Here is a 16,139-nt window from a genome sequence, read left to right as displayed (position 1 = left end):
CATTTTTGTGCGGAGGGTGGGGCATGTATGGAATGAGCAACCAGAGGAAGTGGTGGAGGCTGGTACAAATACAACATTTAAAAGACATCAGATTGAGTACATGAATATGAAGAGTTTAAGAGGGATACAGGCCAAATGCTGATGATTGGAAATGGATTGTTGTAGGATATCTGGTCAGCATGGACAAGTTAGAGCAAAGGGTCTGTTTCCATGTTGTATAGCTCTATGACTCTATTGCTTTGAACCATATTAACATATTAATAAACTTTTGTTCATAGATCTGATCAACTTAAAATCCCTTTATCAAAATTTTTTTTGTTCCTCTGCCTACACAGCAGCACAAAAGGAGACTGACTATCTCAGCTCTTTTAGAATGGCAACTGTGGGCTTTCCTGTGGCACTGAAGGTTTTTCCCTTTCAGCTATTTATCCAACTATCTTTTGAAAGTTCTTGTCAAATCTACTCACAGCTTTTAAACAGCAGAAAACATAATCACAATTCACTCTGTATAATTAATCTCTTTGTCTCACCTTAGTCTTGCCAAGTATCTTAAAATTGTATTCTTGTTACTGACCTTTCTGCTACTGGAAACTGCTTTTCTTTATTTGCTCTGATCAAAACCCTTTATGATTTTAAACACCTCTATAATTAATACTGGGCAGTACAGTGGGTCATTGGTTAGCACTGCCACCTCACAGCGCCAGGGACTCAGGTTTGATTCCACCCTCAGGCAACTGTCTATATGGAGTTTGCATATTCTCCCCATATCTGCGTGGGTTTCCTCCCAAAATCAAAAGATGTGCAGGTTAGGTGGATTAGCCATGCTAAATTGCCCATAGAGCCTAGGTGGATTAGCCATGAGAAATGCAGGATTAAAGGCATAAGGTAATGGAGGTGGGTCTGGGTGGTATGCTCCTTGGAGAGTCGGTGCAGACTCGAAGGGCCAAATGGCCTGATGCCACACTGTAGAGATTCTATGATTCTTGTTATGGACCAGGCCAGATCCCCTCAAAACATTTTAAGAAGGTAGCCCAGACCCTAACTGTTTTAGTCATTTTAAGCAGATGTAAGGTGGATATTCCAGGAGTGATGCAGCTGGTCAAACCACTTGGCTACAAGTAAAATAGAATTTATTTACACACCACTGAATGATACATAAACAAAAGAAAACAGAATTTAGAATAACTTATTTGAAAACCCAACCAATACAATATCGTAACTTAACAAAGCTGTTCCAATCCCTACAACATCCCATAAACACACCCCTCAGCAAAAGGTAAATTCAAACACAGGTAGGAGAGGATTCAGAGAGAAAGTTCAGGCAAGACCTCTGTTGAAGCATGGAACCTCTTTTTACTGTAGCTTTCTTTGACCAGCAGCTTTGAACAGACTGCTTGCTAAAACCAAACCAAACCAGGATAAAAAACCTGAACTGGGAGAACTGGCCATTCCCCTTTCATTGTACAAGTGTTTTATTTTAAAAACCAGAAGCCCTTTTCCCTGATTGTTGCCTTAGGCAGTATCTGTTAGCCATAATCAAAGTGGCCTAACCCAGACAGATCGAAACCTCTGCCTTTTACAACCCTTTTTGAAAAAAACGAAGGATAACATAACCTTGTTCAAGGAGCAGTGTTATCGCATTCCATTAAATCTCTTCACCTTCTGTTCAATACTTATAAATGTAAGCATTTATCTATCTTGCTAGTCTTTTAAAAAAGAAAAAAGGAAAGATAATTAAGACAATCCCATTGTTTAGTTTTTTTTCCTCAAAAGCAAAAGTTTTTTTTTAAGTAACATTTTCAGAGCCATTCAAAAAAAAGTCGACAAATATTATAGCTGACTTTGTGTAATCGTGGCAATGTGACTAGTTACCATTCTGTTTTATTTTATTTTCACCATCAGATCTTTCATGTCTATATTCATTCTAGGTTAGAAGATACACTGTTTTATAATGAGAACACTGTTTAATCGTAGTCTTGATAGCCCTTGTCTGTAACAAGTTAGAGGATTGCTTGATGAAATCCTATAAGCTTTATCTCTTGAATTACTTACATGCTATTTGAATCATACAGTAATAGAGATATACATTACAGAAACAGACCCTTCCGTCGAACTTGTCTGTGCCATCCTAAATTAATCTAATCCCATTTGTCAGCATTTGGCCTATTTCTCTTAAAATCCTTCCTACTCCTATACCCATCCAAATGCCTTTTAAATGTTATAATTGTACAACACTCTTTCACTTTCTCTGGAAGTTCATTCTATACATACACCACCCTCTGCGTAAAAATGTTGTCCTTTCGGTCCATTTTAAATCTTTCTTCTCTCATCTTAAACCTATGCTGCATAGTTTTGGTCTCCCTAACCAGGGGAAAAGACCTTGACTATTTACTCTATCCATGCCCCTCTTGATTTTATAAACTCTATGAGGTCACCCTGTCGGTCTCCGACGCTGCAGGGAAAGTAACTCCAGCCTATTCAGCTTCTTTGTATCCCTCAAACCCTCCAACCCTGGCAAAATCTTTTCAGAGCCCTTTCAAGTTTTACATTTTTCTCGTAGCAAGGAGACCAGAATTGAACACAGTGCGATGTTCCAAATGTGGCCTAACCTGTCACAGAACCAGAGAGTCCTACAGCACGGAGACAGGCCCTTCAGCCCAAACTGGTCCATTCCAATCAAAATGTCCATCCATGCTATCCCCATTTCCCTGCACTTGGCCCATATCCTTCTCAACCTTTCCTATCCATGTATTTGTCAAAATGCCTTTTAAATGTTGTTAATGTACCTGCTTCAACCACTTCTGGTGGCAGCTCATTCCATATGCAAACCACCCTCTGTGTAAAAACTTTGCCTGCCAGGTTCCCTTTTATTCTTTCCCCTCTAACCTTAAACTGATGCCTTCTAGTCCTCAATTCCTCAACTCAGGGGAAAAAGACAGAATGCATTCACCCTGTCCATGGATCTCATGATCTTATACATTTCTATAAGAACTCCCCTCAGTCTCCTATGCTGTAAAGAAAACAGTCCTAGCTTGTTCAACCTCTCACTATAACTCAGATCACTGAGTCCTGGCAACATCCTTGTAAATTTCTTCTGCACTCTTTCCATTTAATAACTTTCTTCCTATAACAAGGTGACCACTCTAATCTAGACTCTGGTTTCCAGCATCTGCAGTCATTGTTTTTACCTATAACATGGTGACCAAATCTGAACACCATACTCCAAGTGCAACCTCACCAATGTCCTGTACAACTGCAACATAATTCTACTCAGTGCCCTGACTGATGAAGGCCAGTGTGCCAAAAGCCTTCTTCACTGTTTAAGGAGCAGTTCTTGTATGTGTGATGCATAAATTTGTTCCTCTGAGACAGACAAGAAGAGGTAAGATTAAGGAGCCTTGGATGACGAGAACGAAGGAGCTTCTCGTCAAAAAGAAGAAGGCAGCTTAAGGAAGGTGGAGGAAGCAAGGATCTAGCACAGCTTTAGAGGATTATAGGCTACTAGAAAGGAGCTCAAAAATGGACTTGAGGAGAGCCAGGAGGGTGCATGAAAAAGGCTTGGCATGAAGGATTACAGAGAACCCAAAGGCATTTTACACATATGTGAGGAATAAGAGAATGATCAGGGAGAAGGTAGGGCCAGTCAGGGATAGCATAGGGAACTTGTGCATGGAGTCTGAGCAGATAGGGGAAGCCCTAAATGAGTTTTTTGATTCGGTTTTCACTAAGGAAAGGGACCTTGTTGTGAATGAGAACTTTGAGGAGCCGGGAAACAGGCTTGAACAGATCAAGGAAGTTGGAAACTTTGGCAAACATTAAAATTGATAAGTCTCCAGGGCCAGACCAGATTTATCCTAGGTTGCTCTCAGAGGTGAGAAAGGAGGTTGCTAAGCCGCTGGTGAAGATCTTTGCTTCCTCAATCTCCACGGGAGTCGTATCGGAGGATTGGAGGAAGGTGAATGTTGTTTCACTTTTCAAGATGGGTAATAGGAAAATCCCTAGGAATTACAAACCAATCAGTGCTACGTCTGTGGTCTGCAAGGTTTGGAAATAATTCTAACGGATAGGATTTATGACTATTTGGAACAGCATAGCGTGGTTAAAAGCAGTCAGCATGGCTTTGTGAGGGGCAGGTCATGCCTCACAAATCCTATTGAGTTCTTTGAGATAGGTTGACGAAGGACGGGCAGTGGATGTGGTGTATGTGGACTTCAGCAAGGCATTTGATAAGGTTCAACATGGTAGGCTCATTCATAAAGTCAGGGGGTATGGGATAAAGGGAGATTTGGCTCTCTGGATTCAGAATTGGTTGGCTGACAGAAGGCAGAGTTGAGAGTGTAGTGCTGGAAAAGCACTACACTCCCGACTCTGAGCTCCAGCATCTGCAGTCCTCACTTTCTTCTCCTGAGAGAAGGCAGAGAGTGTTTGTAGATGGAAAGTGTGCTGCCTGGAGGTCAGTGGCGAATGGTGTCCCACAGGGCTCTGTTCTTGGGTCTCTGCTCTTTGAAATTTTTATAAATTACTTGGATGAGGAGATTGAGGGTTAGTACATTTGCCGATGACACAAAGGTTGGAGGTACCATTGATAGTATCGAGGGCTGTTGTAGGCTGCAGTGCAACATTGACAGGCTGTAGAGCTAGGCTGAAAAATGATGGATGGACTTCAACCTGGATAAACACCAAGTGATGCATTTTGGAAGGTCAAACTTGAATGCTGAATATAAGATTAAAGACAGGATTCTTGGCAGTGTGGTGGAACAGCGGGATCTTGGTGTTCAAGTGCATAGATCCCTCAAGGTTGCCACCCTAAAAGTGGATAGGGTTGTTAAGAAAGCATAAGCTGTTTTGGCTTTCATTAACAGATGGATTGAGTTTAAGAGCTGCAAGGTTTTGCTGCAGCTCTACAAAACACTGGTGAGACCACAGTTGGAATATTGTGTCCAGTTCTGGTCGCCCTATTATAGGAAGATGCAACGGCTTTGGAGAGGGTGCAAAGAAGGTTTACCGGGTTGCAGCCTGGACTGGAGGGCTTGTCTTATGAAGAGAGGTTGACTAAGCTCGGACTTTTCTCTCTGGAGAAAAGGAGGAAGAGAGGTGACTTGATAAAGATGTACAAAGTAGTGAGAGGCATGGATAGAGTCAATATCCAGAGACTTTTCACCAGGGTAGGATTGACTGCCATGAAGGGTCATAGTTTTATGGCGTTAGGAGGAAGGTATAGAGAAGACGTCAGAGGTAGGTTACTTACGCAGAGTTGTAAATACATGGAATGTGTTGCCAGCGGTCGTGATAGAAGCAGAGACATTGGGGACATTTAAGCAACTGCTGGACATGCACATGGACAGCAGTGAATTGAGGGGTGCATAAGGTTAGGTTACTTAACTTTAGATTAGGATTAATCCTTGGCAAAACATTGTGGGCCGAGGGCCTGTTCTGTGCTATACTTTTCTACGTTCTAAATCAAAACTGTTAATTTTCTGTTCAGAATGAGAGAGTCATAAAGTACCTATGTCAGTAGAATGCTTCATGTATAGCACACTATCTGTGTAAAACATAGAGTATCCATCGTTTCCCAGGAGGAGAGGATGGTGAACTTTTATGATAAATCCGGAGTCCCGTGGCCAACAATCAAAATCATTATGATCCATTGTCTTACTGAATTGTTTTCCTACAATCAAAAAAAATCCATATGTTATAAATCATGCATAGAAAACAACACATTTACTATTATAAATTGCTATTTCAACATCTGCTATGTCAATTGTCACACTGTGAATATCAGGAAATTACTGATAATTGAGTGTACAGCTATTCAATGTTGGCATGATTTCAACATACAAAGGCAGCAGAGGAAAATCCTCACAGCAAAACGTAGAATTATGTTCTAGTTTTTTTAAAATATATAGAAAGTAATATTATGTTTTCCTTGACAGAACCATTCCAAAGACCCATGACATTGGTTGCAAAGAAAACTTCAGTACCTTTAATGAGTTAATGTTTTGGACTGAAAGACTGAGTTCATGCTGCTGTACACTTTCCAAAGTTAGGTGGATCTGGGATGTCCCATATCATTTTAAAGCACTTGCTTCGAGATAGGATGGCAGAACAGATGCATACAGTTAACTAAGATTGCCACAGCAAGTTGGAATGCCCACAGAAGGGAAGAAATGGTCTGGGGTCAGTGTGAATGTGAAAAATTAGGATCAAGAAGAGGAGTTCCAAAACACCTGTATATGGGGACCCATCACGGGAACAATAAAAAAACACAAAAATGGTGCAAATATGACAGTCAAAATTGCTTTGGGCATGCAAATACTAACTTAAACAATATTTTGTTACTAAATGTATACAATTTCTATACTATCATAACACTACCTTTAATATCATTAGAACTGTACTTTGTTTATATAAAATATAAATATAAATCACATAGAACAATAAATTCTGTACACCAAAAGGGAGTATTTTCAATACAAAAATGAATGGCCTTAGCCGATTGTACATTTATAGTTTGTGAATTTTATGATTTTTATGCATGCCACTCATTTAATCTTCTGAATGGAAATGAACTTTAAGAAATCATAATTTTCCCAATGAATTATTTTTAATCCTAAGTAGTTCACCATAGCAGAGTCTTTATTTATCTTGAGGTCTTTCTTCTGTAGATATAAGTTATAAAGTATGCAGATGAATTTCAAGCCTGCAATTAAATTTACTGTTTTGAAATACTAGTTTTTCTATTACTTTTTCTACTAGGCGCTATTACAGCCATTCTTTATGTATTTCCACAGAAAATATAGGCTTGTATTGAAGATGCTAAAAGGTTAGTTTAAATGGAAATTGTTGACAAATGCAGATACTAAAGAAGGTTAGATTATTTGCAGGAAACTGCAAAAAACTTGTTCCATTGAAGAATGCTTACAGATCGTGAAGGTCTTTCTGGGGCATGTCATAAATATTAAATGAAACTTTTGCATTGGATTGACAGTTTTGTGGCTCAGTAGATAGCACCTCCAATTCTTAGCCAGAAGCTCTTGGTTTGAGTCTGACCAAAGGATTTCCTATGGGAAATCCAGAGGGTTTCCTATGTCACTACCAGTTTCCAAGAAATACCCACAAGTTAAGAGGCAAAGCATAACTAGGAAATTATTTTCAGTGGGATTGGGTCAACCTGTGTTTCTTGATTGGTAATTCAGAACACAGCAAAAATTCAGTTAAAGGGGAAACAAGCAATGTTTTCTCTGAATGGAAACATTCTCTGTTTGGTTCCCTTTCTGACGTTGAAGCAGGTCTTTGAGAACAAAGAGACTGGAAGCTGAATATCCCCATTTTCAGTCAAAGTGTTTTTTTCCCAGCAAGATAGGGGTCAGTCCTTCCATGGCTCACAGCAACCTAATCATACAATCTTTCATTTTCACCTCATCAATTGTGTAGCTACACTGCAAGGTTAAATACAGCTATCTTTTCACTATTACCTCACAATCACAGGGCCTCCATTAACTCTGCCACTGCACATACCTCTCACCAAAGCTTGTTAAATACAACTCTCACTATTGCATGCACTGTGTCCACTCAATTGCTTTCACCCATCTCATCGTCCCAGCTTCTCAATCCTCTTTGCTCTTCCCATTCACTCACTGGGCATGCCTCACCATCTTTCTTGCTCCTGATTCACCACTAATAGCTCTCCTGTCCACTTCCATCATTCTCAATTCCTTCCTTTATCTCATTACAGGAATAGGGTGGTACCAGCAGGAACCCAATGGGAGAAGTCACTCACGGGATCTCCATAAGTTTTTTCATAGGACATTCCAGAGATGCATCCCCCCTCCACCTCAACTCTTATCGGCAATGCCAAAGCGTGCAGAGGTCCCAGCAGAGGCAGGTGAGCCTGCATCGGAGAAGAATTCTTCCAGGAGACTGGGACCTATAAGTGCAAACATTTGCCAGTGATGGCCATCCAAATCTTCCAAGCCAACTAGAGAGCAGGCTCCCTCCACCCAGCTGTGGATATCAGAAGTGCATTTACTGGGTGGGAAAACAAATGAGTACATGGACGGCACAGGTGACAAAAAATTATGAAAATTCTTGCACTTTTGTAAATATATATGCAATTTATTGTTAAAACAACTGTGGTGGTCTCTTTGTCACTGTTGGACTGGTTAAGCTGTATTCATGAGATGGATAAACTATCTCCTTATCCCAAAAGTAAAAGACATTGTAATGGTCAGGCATAGCTCATTTTTGACAAGCAATCAACTCCATGACTGCAGATAGTATCAGATGACAGGAGCTTCTCACCATGATGTTGCTCATACAGCCAAAGCATAGAACTTAACTGCAGACAGAACCAGAATCACAGATCCTTGAACTGTGTCATCAATAAGATTAGATTAGATTACATTACAGTGTGGAAACAGGCCCTTCGGCCCAACAAGTCCACACCGACCCGCTGAAGCGCAACCCACCCATACCCCTTACCGAACACTACGGGCAATTTAGCATGGCCAATTCACCTTGATCTGCACACCTTTGGACTGTGGGAGGAAACCCACGCAGACACGGGGAGAATGTGCAAACTCCACACAGTCACCTGAGGCGGGAATTGAACCCAGGTCTCAGGCGCTGTGAGGCAACAATGCTAACCACCGTGCCACCCACTATACTACTATATAACTTACAACCAAGGTGCTAGACTTTAACAATGATATCACTGACATTAAAACATATTGTGCAGGGACTGCATTAGGGCCTGGTTTGTATGCACTTTCCATACTTAGTAGAACAGATGATCTTACACATCTCAGGGGGGGAAAAAGGTAATTTTCTGTATTGGCTATCAAGGCAGAGCACTGTCATTCAAAATTTGGAGATGTTCAATGGATAGTTCACATCCCATCCCCCTAATAGCACAGTGATCTGCCATGAATAGCTGCACAAAGCTCTGCCTCTTCCAGGCCTGACAGAGATAATCTTGACAGGCACCTAGTCCTTCTCAGAGTAAGTCCTTCTCCAGCAATTGCTGGGGCGGAATATCCTTAATTTGAGGATGTCCCATGTTTCCAAGGAGTGCAGAAAATGAAAAAGAGGTCTGTATATCCAAGATCACATTATTCTCCTCATGACTGCATGTTTTCCTGGACCATTGAGACTGCCCTGATCCAGCTGGCAACTTCAGACCAGGCTGGCAGTGTCTGTTTTGTGGTCTCCACTGCTAGACACAGGTAGGTGACAATCTCCCCTGTCTGCATTGCCTGCAGTAAATTTCTCAAACAGGGCAAAGTAGCTCAAGCCTACCAGCACTTTACCCTGTGCACAATAGTTTTTCAAAAATCGTGCTGGCACCAGGGATCCTGGGATGTCCGAGCAGTGAACTTTCACTTACGGCAGTTGGGAGAATTGAACTAGTATTTGACAAGCAGGGTGCAATCGGGGCGTGCTATTGAGTTAATGAGACAAGCTGACACAACAGCTTAAGAAAACACACCAGGCTTCATGAGAACAATCTTCCTTCAACAAAAACGACAGCCAATTTCTAAGATTCAGCTCATAGTGCATTAAAACTGGTTATGCTTTGGAACCAGGCTTGTCCAGTACCACTGTCAACTGGGATCATAACACAATCTAAATTTTCAATTTGAAATGTAAATAATGGCACAGAAACTCTTTTTAATCTTTGTTTTATTCTTTCATGGGATTTAGGTGGTGCTAGCGAGGCCAGCATTTGCTGTCCATCCCTAATTGCCCTTGAACTGAGTGGTTTGCTCGATCATTTCAGAGAGCAGTTAAAGGGACAACCATATTGTTTTTGGTATAGATCAGCAAGGATGGCAGATTTCCTTTACTAAACAGCACTAGTAAACCAGATGTTTTTGTATAACAGTAGATAATAGTTTCAGGGGAAACAAGAACAGAAATTGCTGGTGAAACTCAGCAGATCTGACAGCATATGTGGGGAGAAAGTAGAGTTAAAGTTTTGATTCTTGTGACTCTTCATCAGAACTGGTTTGTTTTAGACGTCAGGCATCCACAGTTGTTTGTCTTGTGTTAGTTTAATGAGACTAGCTTTCAGTTCCAGATTTTACCAATTGAATTGAAATTCCGCCAGCTGCCAAGTGACAAGATTAACACCTGTGAAGCCAAAAGTAATAGCCCAGGCCTCTGGATTATTAGCCATGGGACATTACACTATACCAGCCCATAAAAATGTGCACAAATCTTCACCTTCTATTATTAATGAAATTATGCTGATAATAATGGACAAACCACTCACATCTCAGCTTGACATGAATCTTGTTGTTAATGATCATGTGCAATTTCAAAACGTCTCTCAAAAAGCAAAGAATGGAATAAAGAACAGCAAGCCACATTCTCAATTCATGAGATGATTCACTGCAGATCAGTATTAATCACTTTTGCAATATCTCTATAATATTGAATCTAATACAAATAAAGTTTGACCAAAGAATATCTGTATTTGTAATCAGAACCTATTATGCATTTTTGTTCACAGTCATGACTACGAAGTAGTTCAATGATCCATACTGAATTTATAATAAACTGCTATAAAAGTTAGGACAGGGAAGCATGGTGTTGATATCTTCTGACTATTCCGATTCACATACCAAATTGAATTGTTATTACCATACAATTAAGTTCACACTAAAAACTTTACATGTTGAATGGCTCAGTTGGCTGGATTGCTGGTTTCCAAAGCAGATTGATGCCAATGAGTACAGGTTCAAATCCCACATGAGCTGAGGTCATTCTGAAGGCCCTGTCTTCTCACAAGAGGTGTGATAGCCCTCAGGTTAAACCAGTCAAATTTCTCTAATAGAGAGTATGCAATGGAAACTTCCTTTGTATTAGCAATAAACTAGTTTCTTATCTGACCTGGGAGATCAATTGTTTCCTAAAATGTCATTTCTTTACAAGAGAAGATAAGAAAGTCATTACACTATGAAATAATTTACCTTTAGAACCAGCAGTAGGCAAAAATCCAACTTTCTCCATATTGTTATTCTTCCATCCCTTAACCAGAGATATTAACTGCTCCACTGATGTCATTATTTCCGACTGTCCGTCATGATGTGGTTTGACTGTTTTTTTTCTGGGTGGACTTTCTGAATCATCAAAACCTACATCATTAGTTGAAGTATACAAATCCTCAGTGACCTGCTTCTCTCCAACACAAAATGTGTTTAATTTACTTTTCCTTCCTTTATGAGGTGAAATAGTTGTGCTGCAGTTTTTAGGAGCTGAATCCATGGTCATGTTTCGTGTCTGAGGAACAGGTTTATTGCTCCAGTTCCAAGTGGTCAATCTGCATTGATCTATTTCAGTAACAACATTGTTTGTGTGTTCCTAGGAGACCAAACAGTTAATTATTTTTGGCTTTTTAACATAAATAATGCATTTAAATTAATATAAATTGTGTTGTGATGTAGCTTTAATGAAATCAGGTTCAAAGAATCTTTTTTCTGAGGACTCTTCTTGAGATTTTTCGAAGGCCACCTTTGGAGTTTCAGGGACTACATTTTGATTATCATTAACTCCTTCATTAGATTAGATGCAGTCATGAAGTAATATTATCTTTTGCATCTGTGATGACATATGCAGTATTTGGACTCCGAAACAGAATGAAAGGAATTCATGAATTTCCTCAATAAATATCAACTCTCCATTAAATGTAAAGGCACAACTCACAAGGAAAGCTTAAATTTTCTGAACAATATAATGGGCTTCACACAGGATTTTATCACACAGTCACTGCATTTACAGTCTTTTAAAGAAAACGCATTTTGGAATTATAAATTAAAAGAAACCTATAAATAATTCAGCATTCTGATAAATCTCTGCACTTGATTCTCCACTCTGTTCCTTTTGTAGCCACTGGCTTGTTCCACCACTTTACAGACATAATCTCCCCCACCCCTCCCTTTCTAGCCTCCCATTTCTCACTTTATAAGTCAACTGTTTGCTGTTTACATGGCCCCTCCCAATAGCTCTTTCCTCACTGCAGTCTCACACATCACAGGCCTTGTCCAGGAAACCCACTACCTCCAGTCCTTTCCCAGTAGATGCCCACTCTATCCCCTCACACCTCACTCCAAAAGCCTGCTTGACCCCCCCCAGACCTCATTCTGCAAATCCACTTCCACCTTGCCTCACCCTGCAGACCTGCCACCCCAGGCCATTCCTTGCAGATGCAGACCCCACCCTGCCAATCCACCCACTCCAGGCCCTGACTGGCAGACGCACATTCAGCCTCCCCTGCTCAGCCCTGATCCCACGGATGTGCTATCCCAAGCCTTCGCCCCACAGACCACCTTCTGACCTTCTGAGACCTCAGGAGTGATTGCGCCCACCTCCCCCTGTATTTTAGGTGCTGAGTTAAGACTGTTTTGGTAGGTTTAAATTGAAAAGTAAAAGTGGCTGCCTTTATCACTTTGTAACATAATAAGTCAAAGTAACTTATGTCTGAAAGCAACTTACAATTACAATAGAACTTTATTAATAATTTTCATGTAAAAATGTCACTACTTCTCAGGCATGCTGAGAGAAGGCCACTCTATAATTGAGTGTACAATAGCCCAAAATACATGATCAAAGACAATGAAACAGAGTTGTACATAGAAATGATAGGAAACTGTTGTTTTGATGCTTACAAATATAAATCATAAATACCATCAGTTCATAACGTGCATGACTAAAATGAATCCTAAAATGAATCCTATTAAATATAAGTCAGTGCAAAAGTGGTTGAACAGCAATGCAACTCAGTCATGAGTTTTCTATGAAATAGCTATGTCCAGTACCAAGAACATAATGCTGTTCATCACATCCAAGCAATTTGGTTATGAGAGTCTTCTGTTTTTAAAACAAATGAAACATATGTTGAGGAATAATCTAATCACTGCTGACAAGTAATTTAATAGAATATAGAGTTTTAAACTAAATTTCTGCAAATATTATTTTAAAATTATAAGATTAGCACATATGGCTTTTTGTTTAAGAAATATTTTCAAAAATAATAATACATTTAAACTCCATTTATGTGGATAGTTAGTAAAGGCAAATAGGGTGGCATGGTGGTTAGCAAAGCTGTCTCAGTGCCAGGGAACCGGGTGCAATTCCAGCCTTGGGCTGACTGTCTTTATGGAGTTTGCACATTCTCTCTGTGACTGCAAGAATCTCTGCCAAGCGCTCCAGTTTCCTTCCACAGTCCAAAGATGTTCAAGTTAGGTGGATTGGCTATGCTAAATTACCCTGTTGTGTCCAGGAATGTGCAGGCTGGGTGGATTTGCCATGGTAAATGCAGAATTACAGCAATAGGGTAGGGGGCTGGGCCTGCGTGGAATGTTGTTCGGAGGGTCTGTGATGATTTGATGGACCGAATGCCCACTTTCTACACTAGAGGAATTCTATGATTCTAAGTGTCTGACTGGGATGTTATTCATGCCAATGCCAGCAGATGGCACTGTTTCCAAGTACACCCTCCCTCAAATCTATTATTTCGCAGTTTGAAGCTTCACCCCAAAGCAATAAGATATTTTAATAAAATACATTGTTCATTGTAAAGCCCTAACAGTCATGCAAATGCTGAGATTTCATTTTAATGGATAACTTAAGCCTCAACTTGAATATTAGTATGCTTTTTAAACTGATTAAAGTGGCATTGTGCCTCAATAGGATGAATTTATTTTCAAAGAAACGATTTTTCAACATCGACAACTTGAATTTATATTATATCTCTAATATAGTGAAACATCATATGGAGCTTCAAAGAAACATTACAAGCAATATCTAACACCTAGCTACATAAGACTTGTTAAAAGCTTCGTCAAAGAGATTTAAAGAGCACCCTATGGAAGAAAAAAGGTAGAGTTTTCATTTCTAATATATTAGGGACAAGTACTGAAAAAGGTAAATGTTCATTAGATTTCCAAAAAAAAACTTTTAAAAATGAAAAAAACCTCAGGAGATCAGCATCTGAGTCATGTTTTAGACAATAGCTCAGGAAAGTAAATAAGAAATTTTACTCCTGCTGAAAAATAGGAATTTAAACAACGGAATAAATAATACCTTTTGCGCAACATGATTTAACAAACTTTCCTTTTCTTCAAAGCTAGCATGAATTTCCGCAGAAGAAACTGAAGTAATGGTTTCTGCAGTAATGTCAACTTTTTCTGCACTGAATGGCTCTGTCTCATTTTCTGTTAACCACAATCTAAGTAAAAATAAAAAGAAATGTTCTCTTAACAGTATAGAGTAATCCTTGGGAAACAAAATACCATAAGTGAGTCTTCTATTATTCCAAATGATCACCTTACCATTCTTCAGCATGGACATACTGAAAAATTAGGAGGCCTGTTGCAGCTTTGCAGAAACCTACTATGCAAACATTTTATAGGACATTATTTGTCTAGTAACTACTCTTATGATACCTAACAAATCATTCCTGGTAGTTTTGTATATTTTCACTGTAACAAAAGGGTATAATGTATTGCTTTACTTACATAACAAATAATTGCTATTAAAAACTCAAAAATGTCATTTTGATGATTGAAGCAGGATAAACCCACAAGTTACACTCTTATGAAACAATACGCTATACAATTCTTTTCGATTGCTTCACAGAACATATTTTTGTCCATCCTTGTATGGTCGAAGCAATTGCTTTTACGATTGACTGCTTTCCTATTCCATTTCCACAATATTGAATAGACCAGAGTTTTGCCAAACCAAGTAGAGGCTATGTGATCCCTTCACAGAAAGGCATCTGCACTCATTCAGGTTTTGTGATCATTGTCAGCTTGTCAGATTGGTTGAATTCATGTCTCACCATGGTGGACTTTTCTTACATTCCCTAAGTTGCCAAACAAATCTCCTAAAGCAATACACTGGTGTACCCAGTTATGATAGTCTATAAATTACTTAAGGATTATTTTCTTTTCTCAAAAAAAAAATTACTGTATCAATAGGAACTAATTTAAATGGTTTCAGCAACATGTGCTATAATCTATTTTCTACATTACAACTGAATGATTAATCTTTGACTCTTCTAGAGGTGTCCAGCATAATAGATGCCAGTCTTCAGACAGTTCAATTCACTCCATTTGATTTCAAGAAACAACTGAGTGCACTGAATGCAGTAAAGACGATAGGCCTCAATAACATCCTGGTTGCAATGCTGAATACTTGTGCTTTGGAACTCCATGCACCTCTAAGCTAAGTTGTTCCAGTACACCTATCTATTAGGCAATGTAGAAAGTTTCCCAGCTCTATTCAGTCAATTACCACTAGATGAGTCTACTCTCAATCAGCAGCAGAATGATGAAAGGTATTATTGGTAGTACTTTCCAAGTACCAATTATTCAGCAATAACCTGCTTATCAATGCTCAGTTCAATTCTGCCAAGAACACTCTCTCGTCTCAGGTCTTGTGGTGCAGAGGTAGTGTCTCTACTTCTAGGCCAAGAAATCTGATTTCAAGTCCCACCTGCCGCAGGTATGTGCTTAACATGGCCAAATAAATTGATTAAAATAACCTTAACTGAACATGAACAAATTGAGTTGAATTGAAGATGACTACCCTTAACATTAAACAGAACTTAATCAACTGAGCAGCAAAGAACTTTAGTAAGATTTAGCTGGCCATAAGAAATGAGAACAAGAGTAGACCATTCGGCAGTTTCTCTAATATTTAGTAAGACATGGCTAATCTGATATTCCTTACATCCACTTTCCTGTCTTTTGCCCATAGCCCTCAATTCCTCGACTGATAAAAATCTATTTTAGCTTTAAATGTACACTCTGCTCCTACAGCTCTCTGTAGCAAGGAGTTCCAAAGATCCTCAACCCTCAGAGGAGAAATTCCTCTTCATCTCAGACTTGAATAGGCACCCCTTTTAGAGTCCTGGACTCTCCCATGAGGGGAAACATTCTCTGAACATTTAGCCTGTCAAGCCCCTTAAGAATCCTATATGTTTCAATGAGATCACCTCTCCTTCTAAATTCCAATGAATGGCATCCCCACTGTTTAACCTTTGATCTTAAGACAATCTCTCCATGCAGGGGATCATTCAATGAAAATTCTCTAAACTGTGTTCAATGAAATAATATCTTTCCTTAAATAAG

The 16,139-nt window shown here is 39.4% G+C and overlaps 2 protein-coding genes across 3 annotated transcripts in view; one reads left to right on the top strand and one right to left on the bottom strand.

Annotated features, from left to right (window-relative positions):
* Window positions 1-8,079, top strand: part of plekhg4 (pleckstrin homology domain containing, family G (with RhoGef domain) member 4) — a 242,182-nt gene extending 234,103 nt beyond the window's left edge. For both annotated transcript variants that reach the window (XM_072547479.1, XM_072547481.1), the window contains exon 24: window positions 7,736-8,079. The gene's annotated coding sequence lies outside the window, so the exon portion shown is untranslated. The remainder of the gene's footprint in view (window positions 1-7,735) is intronic.
* LOC140453247 (BTB/POZ domain-containing protein KCTD19-like) overlaps window positions 1-16,139 on the bottom strand; it is a 136,229-nt gene that overhangs the window by 16,875 nt on the left and 103,215 nt on the right. The window contains exons 11-13 of the mRNA XM_072547820.1: window positions 14,086-14,230; window positions 10,974-11,364; window positions 5,507-5,668 (exon numbers count right to left, since the gene is read on the bottom strand). Of these exons, the coding sequence (XP_072403921.1) occupies window positions 5,507-5,668; window positions 10,974-11,364; window positions 14,086-14,230 (698 nt within the window). The remainder of the gene's footprint in view (window positions 1-5,506; window positions 5,669-10,973; window positions 11,365-14,085; window positions 14,231-16,139) is intronic.

The sequence above is a fragment of the Chiloscyllium punctatum genome, chromosome 26 (genome assembly GCF_047496795.1).
Source record: "Chiloscyllium punctatum isolate Juve2018m chromosome 26, sChiPun1.3, whole genome shotgun sequence".
In the NCBI taxonomy this organism is placed as follows: Eukaryota; Metazoa; Chordata; class Chondrichthyes; order Orectolobiformes; family Hemiscylliidae; genus Chiloscyllium; species Chiloscyllium punctatum.
This window is presented reverse-complemented; position numbering and strand designations above follow the sequence as displayed.